The 15086-nt window shown below is 31.3% G+C and overlaps 1 protein-coding gene across 1 annotated transcript in view; it reads left to right on the top strand.

The window, feature by feature from the left end:
• Positions 1 to 15086, top strand: part of LOC148278668 (neurotrimin-like) — a 99145-nt gene that overhangs the window by 78787 nt on the left and 5272 nt on the right. The window contains exons 6-7 of the mRNA XM_088231043.1: positions 8547 to 8740; positions 10319 to 10424. Coding sequence (XP_088087169.1) covers positions 8547 to 8740; positions 10319 to 10424 — 300 coding nt within the window. The remainder of the gene's footprint in view (positions 1 to 8546; positions 8741 to 10318; positions 10425 to 15086) is intronic.

The following is a 15086-nucleotide window of genomic DNA, read 5'->3' as shown; positions in this document are numbered from 1 at the left end:
TGGTGAGAAAACAAATTCTGACTTGGATGCGGGGCGAGAAATAGCGGGGGGCGAAACCCTAGAGCTTCTACGATATAGTGGACTGCATTTTAAATATAATATCTTAAGTGAATGAATACCCTCGATATGTAGAATGCAATGTCAATCTGTATTAATCCCGACAAATGAAATGGATCAGAAATGGAAGCCATTAAACTGGTTCGTTCTTGGTGAAACTGCGGTAGTCCGACTGGTCAATTGCGAGCAGCTCCAACGCTAGGACAGGCCCCACATAATCGACAAATGTACACTCACAAAATAAGCAACCAAAAATAATGATTTTTGTCTGAATGGGTGACAGTATTAGCAAGTGGCGTATTATTACTCTAAGATTACTCACGTATCGGGGAGGTTCTCATCCTTGTGGCATCTAGGTGCTGAATGTTAGATATGGCGTGCGATGCCAGGAAACTGACCGTTTCTCGACGTGTAATAAAAATCGTATTGAATGATTATCCATAATATTTTATTTCCTAACATGATCTTAATTTTTGCGACAGATAGAGAAAACACTTTTGAGAAGGAGACATGGAAATCTAGGCATTCACAGTTCTGATGACCTGTCATTGGCTGGATTAAGTGGCCACTTTACAATTATATATATATCATTCTGTCCATATTTAAACATACACATTTCCTCAACTCTTCCATCTACAACGAAAGCATCCACCCTTTTCCCGAAACTGTTCATAAAGACTTGAGTCTTTCTTCAGTTTCGCATATCAATATCAATTTTCTTAAAACGAATTAAGCGTAAATTTAATTTTTTTTTAAAAACTGAATCGTGAAAATAACAAAACAAAGAAACTTTAAAAGCTTTAATTGTACCCTTCACTGCAGTATTGACCATTTGTGATCAATCAAATACACATGGTCAGCACAATCACCTTTTTCTAATTTCCCAGTATGACATTGAAGGAATACAGTGTTAGTTCCAAATTGAGACCGCGGCCGCACGCTCCAGATCCCGCCATGGAAAGGAAGAAGAACTTAGCAATACAAACTAATCAAACAACGACACAAAACCCAAATACATATAGAAAACATGAGAATAATTTACACTATACAACATGCACTCAAGCAACAAAAAAAAAACAATACGTATCTATACCAAATCACAGAGAAACATCAAATCATCAAAACACTTTTCTATCTGATGACTATTGTGAAGCTAAAAAGCCGATACTTTTATTATGTGGGTGAGATTCATCCGGCTGAACCTATTTACCTACAAGGCAACGCCTGAAAACAAATTCAAATTTAATTGATGTCCGTTTTCTTATACCTGCTAAATATATATATATATATATATATATGCTTCTTAAATCAACTAAAGTTGATAACAATGTTTTGAGTATGTCCAAATGCTTACAAATGCATGATCAAAACATTGTTTCCTAACATTAATGTAATTTTTGTGTATGAACTTACTCTTTAATACTATTCTAAAAAAAAACAGTAAGTCTAAAATCTAAAATAATTCCCAAATAATTAATCTCATTCCCTCTCTTAAATAATTTTTCATCTCTCATTATTGTAGGTGAAACGGGGATTTGATATAAGATCTGCTCGCTCAATAATACTGCGCAAAACCATAAATATTATTTCAATTTAAACAGCGTTTAAAAGCTTTGAAATAACGGTGTTTGCTTCGGTACTTCAATACGAAAATACTTTAATAGTATCCTTTCATTTCCTATGCTCCTGGTACAAGGATAAACTATATTTCTCTACCAGTTTTCAAATGTCTGAAAAGGGGCGTAAACATCGAGTAAGGGCTATCATTTATGTTGGTTGTAAAGTTCGTTGCGCTGCCGCTAGGGGCGGTAATGGTGGAAAATAGCGGACTGAATGAAAAAAGTGAAAAAGTTGGCTGGATTGGATGAGAAAATGCGTTAAGCCACACAACCCTAAAACTAAGATAAAAATTAATGTTTTCGTCAGTTGCACTAAGTAAAATGTAGTTAAGTATTTATTGGCTTTGACGTTTTGTTTTTTTTTTTATATAAAGTAATTTAAATAACTACTCAATGTTATAGAACTTCCATATTTATTATTTATGGATAATAATATAAAAGGAAAATACTAAATAAATATATTTTTTTTTTTTAAAGAAAATATTTGCGTTCATTTGATTTACCCAAATATTTCATTTAAAGAGCGAATTTCAACAAGTTGTAAATAACCGACTATTAGAAAATGGGAATAAAGTTAGGGAAGAGTGGGATTTGAATCATGGACCTTTGATTCGTGAGTCTGAGACACAAGACACTAGGACCACAACCCGATTCATTTCATTTTTTACTTTCGCGATAAGAAAGTCGCAATAATTTTATAATATTTTTACTTTTCAGGAAAAATAAAAAGGGATTTAAGTATCAACGTTTTTTTATTTGTCAAATTATTCATACTAAGTAAATATAGTATTGCGATGTCAAATTTTTAGTAAAAATATTATTAAAATTAAATTTTAACGTTAAACATGTTGAAATAAATTATTTGAAAATTGTCCGATTACAATTTTATTTAAAACTATGGATAAAAAAAGCAGATTTAATTTTTTTAAAGAATAGAATTTACTTTTATTATATTTTCTCATTTTTAGTGACAAAAAATTGTAATCTAATAATATGAACACTTAATTTTTCACTTTTTGATATCTATCGTATTCTATCAGTAGTCTTTATTTAAATTTAAAATAAAGTGTATACGCACACATGTCTTTGTGTCATGTCTTTGTGGGATTTTTTTGTGTTAATTTAAAAGTTTTTTTTTGTTTTTGTAAATTGTATACTCGTATGTATTTCTATTGTAAAATGAAAAGAAAAAAATATAAGAAATGAAAAAAATCAAAGTTTTCTGGATTTAATTTATGTTTTATGTGTGCCTCTTTTCAAGATTCAAAACAAAATAAAATAAATAATAGGATATTTCCTTATCCTTCTACATACATCGTCAATAAAGTTTTTAGTCCAAACAGCGTTCAGGAAATTATAAAAACAGGATAAATCTTTCAGTACGAGCTCTAAATTTTATCTGAAATCTCTGAGCTTTCCTGCTGACAATGATTTTTCATCTGGCCAAAAACAGCAGAATTCTGTTTAAAATCTAAGCTTCTGCTTTGTTCTTCTTAATTTTATAATATCAGCATTTGTCCATCATTGTCTAGATTTGTCTTCATATTAACTTTGTCAAGATTATCTTTTCTGATATTTACCATATGAGTGTTTTACGAAGAAACCCTTTTTATAAGAATTGAACACAAAATAAACCGAATAGAATCCGGTACCCGTAAAATGGGAGGCTTAAGAGCCAGCCACTACACTACGAGGCCAACTTGTTCCTACTCGATTTCCTGCTCATTACGAAGCAATCTTATCTCCACTGATTTATCTTGTTGACAACTTATTTATTACTCCTGCAATATTAGAATTTTTTTTTTACAGTTTTAAATTAATAAGGGTCTAAGAAAAAAATAAGTTTACAGTACCTACTACTAAGAAGCGCAAAAAATATTTTTGAATTTATAATTTTTAATTCCCACGAAAACGGTCAATTACATTGGCGATGCCCTTAAAACGTCACGATTCACGTAAATTTTGAACTTTGTTTGTGATCGTATAAATTTTAATAAAACATCGTCACGAATCTTGACGTCACAATTATTAATGCCACACATGTCGCGTTTTTGTAGGGACATATACATTATTATTATTACTTTTTATTTTTTTTTAATTTTTACCTATATTGTTTTTGAAAATACAATCGATTTTTCTAAATAAGTTTTATTTTCGGTATTCGTAGTACCTATGTAATATTTCCGTTTTGAAATAAAAGCAAACATCAACACGCAATTGGCTGATATTTAGTGTGTTAGCAGGGTTGTATTGCATACGTCAATCTCATTCACACAATATTTCCATATAAAGGCCAGTTCAGCCTTTTTACATTTTGCAGTGCTGACATTGTGACAAAACTCCTTCATCGCTTTGATGAAATTGCACAAATATGTGCACCGGGCTTTCAAAAGAACTAAGTTACTGGAATTCATCAAATAATTTCTTTCGCTCTTCAGAACTAATTTTTTTCGTAGATTTTTAGGACAGTTGTACTGAATATTTCCTCTTAACGCTCGAGGCAAATTAAGTAACACTTGAGTACGAGTATTGATGTATTCCTTTTTTGTGTTAATGCATTTGTTTTTTTTTGGAACGGGACTGGTCATGCAAGAAAACATATTTTTTCAATATGATTTGTATATTGATCTCGATGGACACACATTTAATATTCCAGAAAGTTCGATTCTGCTCAACCTCTTTTATTAAAATTTTTCATTTTTTAGATTATGATGCTGAATCTAACTTTTTTATTTAGATTTTGCAGCTTAGCACATTATTGCATTACACTATTCAGTTTAACATTTTTAAAATGTAAAAGTACCGACGCTTATTGAATTAAAAACTTGGAAAAAAGCTTTTGTTACATTGAATAAATGAATTCAACTAAGCATTATTTTGTTATATTTTTATGTATAAGGTAAATTAATAAAATTATCAACTAGATTTTAACCGAAAAAAATAATAATATTCGTTATTATCACATCTTTTAATTACTTTTTATTCGGTAGCTTTTTAAACAGTATAATGTGTTTCTGATACCAATCATATTTTGTAAGATAAATTGGTTTATTAATTTTTAAACACTAAGTAATGTTTGCTTTTTAAACACTGAATAATGATTTACAGCCGGCCTTGTGGTGTAATGGTCACCGCGTTTTCTTACCATGCAAGAGGTCTCAGGATCGATTTCCGACATGGTTGATATGGAATATATATTTAAAAGGGTGTTTTTACACTAGAATATTTCATAGTCGCTGGACTGGTACCTGAAGCGTAAGACTGATCACCTTACCTTCATGTAACAAAATTGATCAAAATATGTTGCGATTGGTGTACCAATCGAAATGAAAGACGCACGCATGTAATATTACAGGCATATTTACGTTTTTTAATTTATTTTGCTATAACGGTACTAAATTATTTGTTTTCTTTTACAAATTATGAAAAAGGAATTATAAAACCGTAAGTCTGCATGTTTTTTTATTTAAATGCCTGAAATAACGAATGATCCGTCTTAATCCTGTGGTAAAGCGATGTCACATAATTGCGCGTAAAGAAATTATCTACCACAGTCTTTAAGAGTGAAAAACCGTGGGGCTTTCTATTGGTTTTACTCATACAAAAGCAATATTTTTTTTTTTCAATAAAAGAGTCATTCTTTTGAAATTCTCAATTTCATATAACGCGATTTTAATTGAATTTAACTTTACTACTGTCACTATCCCTTTCACTGTGAGTCATTGTCGGATATCGTCATTAATTCTCATGACCATATTACAAACACAAATGGTAGCAGAAACTGTATTTACTTGTATCACAATAGCCTATGTCTATTATAGTAATTTTATAAATTTCATAACTTATAGATTACTATTATCATTATTTAAAAATGTATTAACTTCGACGCCCTTTATAAAGGTTACCAAAAAATTAATTCCATAATCATGCATGGGATTTATCTTTAGGTGGAAGGATGGAAGAATTGAATTGATATGGATGTTTTAACATAGGGAGAATAGTGAAAGTTACATAGTATGAAAAACAGCCACTTTAATCAACCAATGATAGGTCACAAGCACAAATTTCTAGATTTCCATATTCCCTCCTCTAAAATATTATCCGTTGTTTTAATGCGTTAAGTACAAAAGGCCAACGCGCTAACCACTGAACCACGAGGCGGGAAATATAATTGGTGTAACATGAAAACTTTAGTATGACACACTAATGGACCCGACAGACGTTGCCCTGCCCGAACGTTGGCTTGCCTGCTATTAGCTGGTTCTGTAAACGTTCTTTCGATATTCAAATTTTCAATAAACCATAGACATTAAAATCGCAGCGCCACCTACCGGGTTCAATTGTAAATTTCAAGTTTTTAAAATATCATTCAAGTACTCATTAAAAAATTTCATCAAAATCGGTCGAGTCGTTTAAGAGGAGTTATAAAGATAAAAGAGAATATAAAGATTGAAATGGTTGATTAAAGTGTTATTTTTTTAAAAGATAACTAGATTTCATCCGATTTTGTACATCAAAATTAAAGAATACAAAAAATAACCAAACGATTTAAAAAGTTTTTCTATTTTCATAAAATAATTTGCTTTTTGAGTTTATTTAATGCGGGGTTAATATTCAAATTACGTGACTTTTTAAACAAATTTGGGATGTTTTTACATCACCATATTCTTGTCGCAAAAAAAATCCAAAACTCGATTTGTTCCTAAAGAATGTTAGGCCAGACAAATGTTTACAAGTAAAGTTTTCTTGTTATGTTGTTTTGGTTTAGCCCACAAAGCTTCGAAAACTTCTTTAGAATTAAAATAGAAAATCCAAGACAGAAACCGTCATATTTTTGTATAAGCAAAAAAGAGAAAATTATTTTTGACTTACCAAGCCATGTTTGATGTCAAATATATGAATACATAACTATCTCGAAGGTTTTCTTTTATGTTAAAAAGATGACAATATGATGCCGTCTTGGTAATTCGGTATTTATAATTCGAATCCCGACAAACAAATATCAATAAAGTATGCTTCTATATAAAAAAATAATTTAGATAAAAAATGTTTACTATTGCAATCTTTAAAGCAAGGTAATATTTCATTAACCTTTGAGTGGCTGTTTGTACAACGAGCAGTTCACAGTGGAGTTCTAGTGCCAATCCTAATGTATGTAAGCGAAGTATGCGATTGTAAAAAAATAATAGCGAAATTAGGTTGAATTCTGTCTTAGTGTCATCTCTCAGGCGGATGTGTGGTCAAACGATGTATAATAGGAGTACAAATGTCGAGATCCGTGCACTATGAAAGGCTGAGACAAGCATTATTGACAATATCAAGAGAGGGGTGTTGCATTGGTTTGGATATGTGGAGCAAATAGACAGTGAAAGATCGGCTAAAGAATCTCAGATGCAAATGTTAATGGATGCAGAAAACAAGGAAGACCGAGAAAAACATGGAATGATCAAATCCAACAACAAAAATACGAAAATACGTTTGCATGAAGAAAAGTCAGACCCCGTATCCTCTTAAAGACTTCTTCTCAATATTATCCTAAAAAACATAAATAAATGTGACATTTCAAAATATTCGATGTAAGGTTAACCTTTTTGTATTTTTTTATTCGTTAAGGAAAATAATAAATAGTTTGTCATTTAATCGTTGTTAGGAAAATCATGTTAGGTAAATTTTGGTTAGATTACTTTTCTAACCATTTTTGGTACGTTCATAGAAAAATTATAATTTATTTTATGAGGTAAAAAAACAGCATCTACAAATAAAAGAGCATTTAAAATATATTTTTGAGTAGATCGTTCATGCACAAACCAAAAAATCATTAAAACCGGACACATAATATAAATAAAACATTCATTCAACAGTATATATTGAGAACGGTAGTGGTTACACACATAAAGAGAGACATTTACCCAAGCGTCAACCACAACCATAATACAAGATACTCTAATAGGGATCTGATACTAAATGAAGGGGTCAACACTGTTCTGGCATCGAGACAACACTATAACGTAGGCAAAAAGGTCCATAACCTTTTGCCAGAATCGTGGAAAGACGGGAGTGTTGTCAAGTTACGGAAGGTGTTGACCTCGCTCTTTCATGACATTGGTCGTAGGGAGTCAGAAAAATTGATGCATGCCACGGATTGGAGAACATTACTGGATGTCAAAAATAAAATATAAAAAATAAGGAATAATTTAAAAAATATATATTTATAGATGACAACCATGAAGTTTCGCATAAATAAATTGTCTATGTTTTTATGAATGTATGTATGTGTATGCGCATGGGTGTATGTACGTGTGTGTGTATGTACATGTGTATATATGTGTATATTTATATATACATGTGTGTATATATGTGTATGTCTGTATGTATATGAATCAAAATGTGTATCCGAATAAGTTTATATTTTGTTTGTCTGTGCTCTATATTAATTTTTTAAGTATTATAATATATTAAAATGTAATTGCCTAGCTTGGAACGGGGTATGTAACCTTGTTAGCTGGGCAAAGTGAATATGGAATTGTATTTTGATAAAGAGTGTGAAAAAATAAATAAATAAATAAATCATTATCAAAACAAACGGAAAACAAAAAATATTAAGTTATAATCAAAACCATAATTTTGTCTGAATATTTCTTAGACTTGTGATTTTAATTCAAATATTGTGTTAATTGATGTGAAAAATATCAACTTTTTTTTGTATACAGTTATGTTGTAGCATTTTCTAGGTATCGTTGATAATTGCCATAAAAAAATATGGCCACCACGTGACAATGGAATAAAAATCTAAGTTTGATTTATAACATTTTGTAAACCATTAGTTCGAGGTTGTAATTATTCACTAATTATGTTTGTGTATTTTTCCAGTTCCCAAAATAGAAATAGTGGGAGAATCAGAGATGCATGTGAAAGCAGGTAGTACTGTCAGCCTTCGCTGCGTAATCACAAGGTCTTTGGAGGAACCAGCCTACATTTTCTGGTACAGGGACAGCGAGAGGGTCCTCAATTATGACAGAAACCTCTTGGATATACGAATGGAGAGGATAGGTCCTGACACTACAGTAAGAATACACAAAATATCGTAATTTATTAACCTTTTCAACCCGAATATCAATTCGAATAGACGAATTTTACGGAATCCCGTATCCACCGAAATTAAAAAATAGTGAAATTAATTATTGATTACCGATATCCAATAGTAAGTATTTTTTTCTGCGTATATGATTCTTTGGCTCTATATGAAAAAAAAAATGTTTTTTCTAGTCTAGAGCATGGCTTCTGGCTGTTTTTTTAGTTTGAAGCAAATTTCTGTTTTACTTTTAATTGATATTTAAAAATTTTAATCTTAGCTTATTTGATTGAATAAACATATTATATTGTTAGATAAATAAAAATGCTAAATGAAGAATGTCGATTTATTATCAGTTTAAAAACTGTTGTGTATATAAAAGTAACATCATGTATTTATTTTTTCATCTAAACTGCCTAACTAGGGATAGCTTTTCCGTTCTAAGGCAGTAAATTATGTATTTTATTAAAATATTAAAAAAATAATTACAATTTTATTATTATGTGTGCTTTTCCAGTCTTAAAAATGCTTAAGTAAAAGTAAAAAGTAAAATATAAAAATATATATATGAGTAATTATGTTCACGCAATTTAACGATATATTAAATATAATTGATTGTTAAAAAAACTGTTAGATAATATCAAATCTCCATTAAGATTAATTATCGTAATTGAATTAGGGTACCACATATATTTTTATCTTATTTGATTGATTTATTTTTATTTGTTTATTGATTCATATCAAGATAAATATAATAAAAAAATAACAACGTATCCCTCACTTTAAAAAAAAAATATAAATAGTCCTAATCAATAAACTAACAAATTCAACGTTTAATATGAATGATTTACTTTAATTTAATGATAATATAATTTAACTATTAATTATAACATTATTTTAATGCTACAAAAACCACTTTGGTTTTTTGTATTTTACTTTTCTTACATATATAATATTAAAAGTATACTTAATTTTTTTGCCCAAAGCTGTTATTATTTGTCAAAAACATTTAATTCTGTACCTATCTCCTTTTATGTAATATTTTACCTTTATTTTTGTAAAATAAATCAAAATGTAATTTAATACATGAAAAAAAACTGTTTTTTTCCAAACACATATTTTTAATTTTTATATTTAATTTTGAATCTTGAAATATGGCAGAAATAATTTTTTTTTTGTGTGTTCTAATAAAAACATTAAAAATTCATTTATTTAAATTATAAGTTATTTAACACATATGTATTTTGAATTTCTTAACCTTCTGTTTGAATTATTTTTCTTCATATTTTTTTTCCCATTCCGTAATATTTTTTTACAGCCTTTTATAAAATAAAATTTCGCAACATCGCCTTATTTCAACATGGGAGTCTCCTTTTCTGTGGTATTATAAAAGTGTAATTTTTTTGTTTTGATCAATTTTTTCCCAAAATTCTATTCTGTTTAAAAATATTTAGACTAAAATATATATTGAGTTGTTATGCATTGTTGAAAAGCCCACAGGGCGTTTATAATTGAATATAAAACAAAAATTAATAAATATTAGAATAAATTTGTTTTGTGTATTTAATAGATCGGGACTTTGGTGATTTACAATGCAAGAAGAGACGATTCTGGAAACTACTCGTGTAGCCCCTCGAATCTGGAATCTGCTAGTGTGATTTTACACGTCATAAACGGTAAGAATATAATTAATTTTATATTCATTATTGTTTTAAAATATACTTGTGTACTTTGCTTCCAAATATAATTAAATTCTGATTATTTTTTTTTTGTAAAAACATAATTGTTTATTTATATTTGTTGATTATTATTTTAAAATTAAATCTTTAATTTAATCATCATCATCATACGAGCAATCCATATGATACTGTTTTGGTCAACTAAATTTATCGTAATTCGACCGTCTGTTTTATGAAGTAAAGGTGGTCACTCGCTTCATGTACAATAAAAAAAATACGCTCCAGGAACAATGAAATATTGTAGTTTGAACGTCCTTTAAAATCAATATTTCACATTCACCTTGCCAATTTTATCTTTCAGTCTTTCTTGGCTTTTTTGGAGTATAATAAATAAAAAGTAATTTAACCCATTGTATGATATAGATGTATTCTGATTCTTATTATTGGTAGTGGCAGTCAGTACTATGTAAGCTCCTGACGTAACTGCGACCTGTGAAGATCTTATATGATGGTTCTCCGTGAATATATTTCGCCCTCCAAGCCCAGGTTTATAAAGAGCCAAGCTACTATGTAGACGGCGAGAATTTACATTTTGCTAAATATCCCCCTCCGAGCCTAGATCCGTAAAGCATCGGTCCGTTGTGTAGGGGGTGAGATCTTTAACATCCTCAGGTTTAACCAGTGGTCCCTTGAGGTATTCGCGCTTGGCTTTTTAAATACTTTATCGACCAAGGCAACAAAATGAAAAGTTTATAAATTCAGACATATTGTGTTAGTTTTCGTGTTTGTTTCTTGAGACATAATATTAAATTTTTCTCTCAAATTTACTTAAAAATTTGGCCCACCAAATATTGTCCTAATAATACATAACGTTAAGAAAGATGTATTGAATACACCATCGCGAATTAGGAAGTTCAAAGACCCTTTGGGTTCATAAAGTCAGCATAATAACAAAACCTTCTAAATCAATTATTACCTATACTGAAAGAAAAAAAAATTAACTCAAAGAGAATATTTTTTGTCTTCCTAATTCATATTTTGGAGATGATAAATACTCATTAAACGTTTGAATTGCTTCAATATATGAGATTTAAAAAATTAAATCATAATCCCCTTTCCAAACCTAATGGTGCATAAGGTACTGCATTAGTTCATCAATCGCAACGTATCTTGATGATTTTTTATATATAGGTAAGATGATCAGTTTTACGCTTCATTTACGAATAATTGTTATAGTGTAAAAACACATTTTAAAATTAATATTTAATATCAACCGTGTCGGAAATTAAACCTGAGACCTCTTGCATAAAAGCCAAATGCGCTGAATACTACACCGTGCGCTGACAAAATACATGCAAAAAAATATCGGGTTTAATGGAATGAATGGTCCATAAACCTGCTTTTAACTCGACCTATCTTGGTTTGATTTTTGGTAAAATTATAACAACTAACCCTCTCAGTAACAGAGTAATTTATTTTTTTGTGCATTTATAAATTCTATTATTTTTTCAAGTAAATTCAAACAATTTTTTTTAAGCTTGCATAGTTAACAAAAATAACATGCACTTCAGGAATGACACTGAGGCTCAGGGGGTGTAAAATAAAGGTACAGAGTACAAATGGCATACATTACTGTTCCATGTAAAAAAAAAATAGTAAAAAAAAAAACAAATTTAAACTTTTTATTTTTCTAATTATACATAAGTACACAAATTCTGAAGTTATTTTAAATTATAATATTATTAGGAAAACAATTGTTATAAAACGCAAACGTCAGAACATGCGAAAAAAACAATAAACCAACATAAAAATTGTATTGTTTTGTAAAAAAATATATCTTTGGCTGATGCATGCAAAAATGGGGCAGATTGGTGATGGAAATAACAAACAAACAAAACAAAACAAACCATCACGCCGTTTCACCGTAGGGGTAGGCAGAGAGGATAGAACGCCACAACACTCTATCTTGGCATACAGACCTCGCTTCCTCTACATTCATACATCTTCTCATGCACGCACGCCGATTATTCCTACTTTTGACATGTCCATCTCAAGTATTTGATGGACTTGATCGTGCCATGTCTTTCTCGGTCTTCCTCGTTTTCTGCATCCATCAACATTTGCATCGTAGATCCTTTAAGCCGTGCTTTCGCTGTCCATTCGCTCTACATGTCCAAACCAACGCAGCACCCCTTTCTTGATTCTGTCAATAATGCATGTCTCATCCTTACACACTTCACGGATCTCGACATTTGTGCAGCCATCATACATCGTTCTACCACACATTCGCCTGAGGGATCGCATTTTGATAGCATTCAACCTACTTTCATCATCATTTTTCCATACTTCGCTCCCATACACTAGAGTTGAAACTAGAACTCCGTTGTGAACTGCTAGTTTAGCCTCCTGCGATAAACATTTGTTTGCCAAAGTAGAATTTAGTGAAACGTTCACCTTGTTCCCAGCACTCACCCTCCTTTCAATATCTTTCTCGGCCTTTTCGTCCCTAGTAAACATACTTCCCAGGTAATGATTATTTTTCTTCGTGTATCTGAGGAATGACTCTGGTACTAATTTGATTTCTCTTACACGTAATTCTAAAGCCTTTTTTGTGTTAAAGCAAATATTTTGCCACATCACTTGTATTATTGTTTACAAAAACACCAAAGACCATGGTTAGTCTTCTTAAACACACAAACTGTGTAAAACTTGTAGCACCTACAAGCTTGTACCCCCAGGCAGCAAAACTTCCGTTTATAATAACACACAAAGTTGAGTACATGTATGTGTCTAGAGCACGTGTATTATACTCGCAGCATACAGTATAGTGGTCTAATCACCACAATGAAAATTAGATTAGTGCGGTAAAGGCTACGGAATTCCAGACTAAGCCGCCCCCACCTTTAAGTTTTAGAGTTCGTACATCGGGAAAGCTCAACCATTTCTTGGAACACTTAATTATTTGACTAACACGTTTTAAACATTTAAAAAAAAACGGAAATTTAAAACCCGTTTAAGATTCCGTGGGTAGTGTTCTTAACCCTAACTCACAAACCTTATATTCGAGTAACGGTATAACTAACCTTTTGTCTGTCAGACAATGAAACAGACCATCAATTGGTATTAAATTAACCACTTTTTTTTTTTTTTTTACAAGAAATATTTGCAATTTTATGATTTACCCAAATATTTAATTTTGAGGGCCATTTTCAATGAGTTGTTAATAACTCACTATTAGAAAATGGAATCAAGTTGGGGTAGAGTGGGATTTGAACCACAGACCTTTGGTCTGTGAGTCCGAGACACTAGCCACAGGACCAAAACCCGATCTTATTATATTTTTATACCAAATTGTCTTACATGGCAATCTTTATTTTTAGGTCATCAAATAGTTTAAACATTTTTGGAAATAACTAACATGGTGTTGCTACAAAAATACAACAAACGGTAAATTTTTAGATCACAGAATTCAATCACCTAATTTGGCAGATCACAGAAGATTGATAGTTAATTTCCATTTTAAGTGACAATTATTTCTGAATAGTTTAGTCTAGCTATCCGCAGACATTTTGGAAAAAAAGTGCATTTGTGCAAATGCCTTGCACGTGTTATAGGTCGGTGTCCTGGACATTGCTTGGAGACCATAAATCTACTTTACAATTGTCGCACCATGCCCTCCGGTAGCTAGGATTGAAATAGTCTAAAATCAGGATGTACTGGGAAGATAAAGCTGGCTCTTTTTTTCGTTGAGGTATCCTTTTACGTAAGCAGGTAATACCTACGTTCTCAGATGTAATCTTTGGCAGGAATTAGGTTAAACGTGATTGGACAAAGCAGACCAATCACATAACTGCATTCATATTTCGGGCACGGTGTATTGTTTTGAAAGGATTTTTTTGTTGCTGATATTGATGTTGATGTTTGTTATAATAAAATGTTTAAATGAAAGTTTTCCGGTCGTTTGATTGGAGGAGTGAAAGCAACCCCCTCATCTGAATACTCTGTCTGTGCTTCTATAAAAAAGTTATAGGACTACTAACCTTTCGTTTGTCAGACCGTCGAGTCGTTTGTAGAAGAATAAAAGAGCACAAGAATAAAAGAGCACAAGAGTGCATGCAAGTTGGGCTACCCGGATAAATCAGCTCTTGCAGAGCACTACATAGAAACAGGGCATGATTTCTCATTTGAACCAAATGTCCTTGGAAAGCCCAAAAATCATCAAGCCCGTTTAATAAAGGAAGCCATAGAAATATACAAGCATCCTAATAACATAAACAGGGATGATGGGTTACGACTACGAACCTCATGGTACCCGGTGCTTCCAAAGCCCACGGTACAAACTCCACACACTTAACCACATACATTGCCCGACTGCGACACGGTACAAATTCCTCACAATTAAACACACTAAAAACTACACTCATAAATTCAGCCCTGAAGATGGACACTGCAATGTGCTCCGAAACGTCGGCAATACAAAGCCCACAAACACGGCATAATAACCCAGAAAAACACTATCTGTAAATGGTAATCAAATTGTGGCAAAAGGGGTGTGAACCTTGAATCTTTGATCCGTGAGACAACGACACTAGAGACGGCAGTATAAGCCGATTCGTGTATTATTTATTAAGCGCGTGTACCATTTGCTGGCCAGCCCTG

This window comes from Micrasema longulum, unplaced genomic scaffold (genome assembly GCF_059751315.1).
Source record: "Micrasema longulum isolate JH-2025_06_02 unplaced genomic scaffold, ASM5975131v1 h1tg000846l, whole genome shotgun sequence".
NCBI lineage: Eukaryota > Metazoa > Arthropoda > Insecta > Trichoptera > Brachycentridae > Micrasema > Micrasema longulum.
The sequence above is the reverse complement of the archived record's forward strand: the minus strand, read 5'-3'. Positions and strand labels throughout refer to the sequence as shown.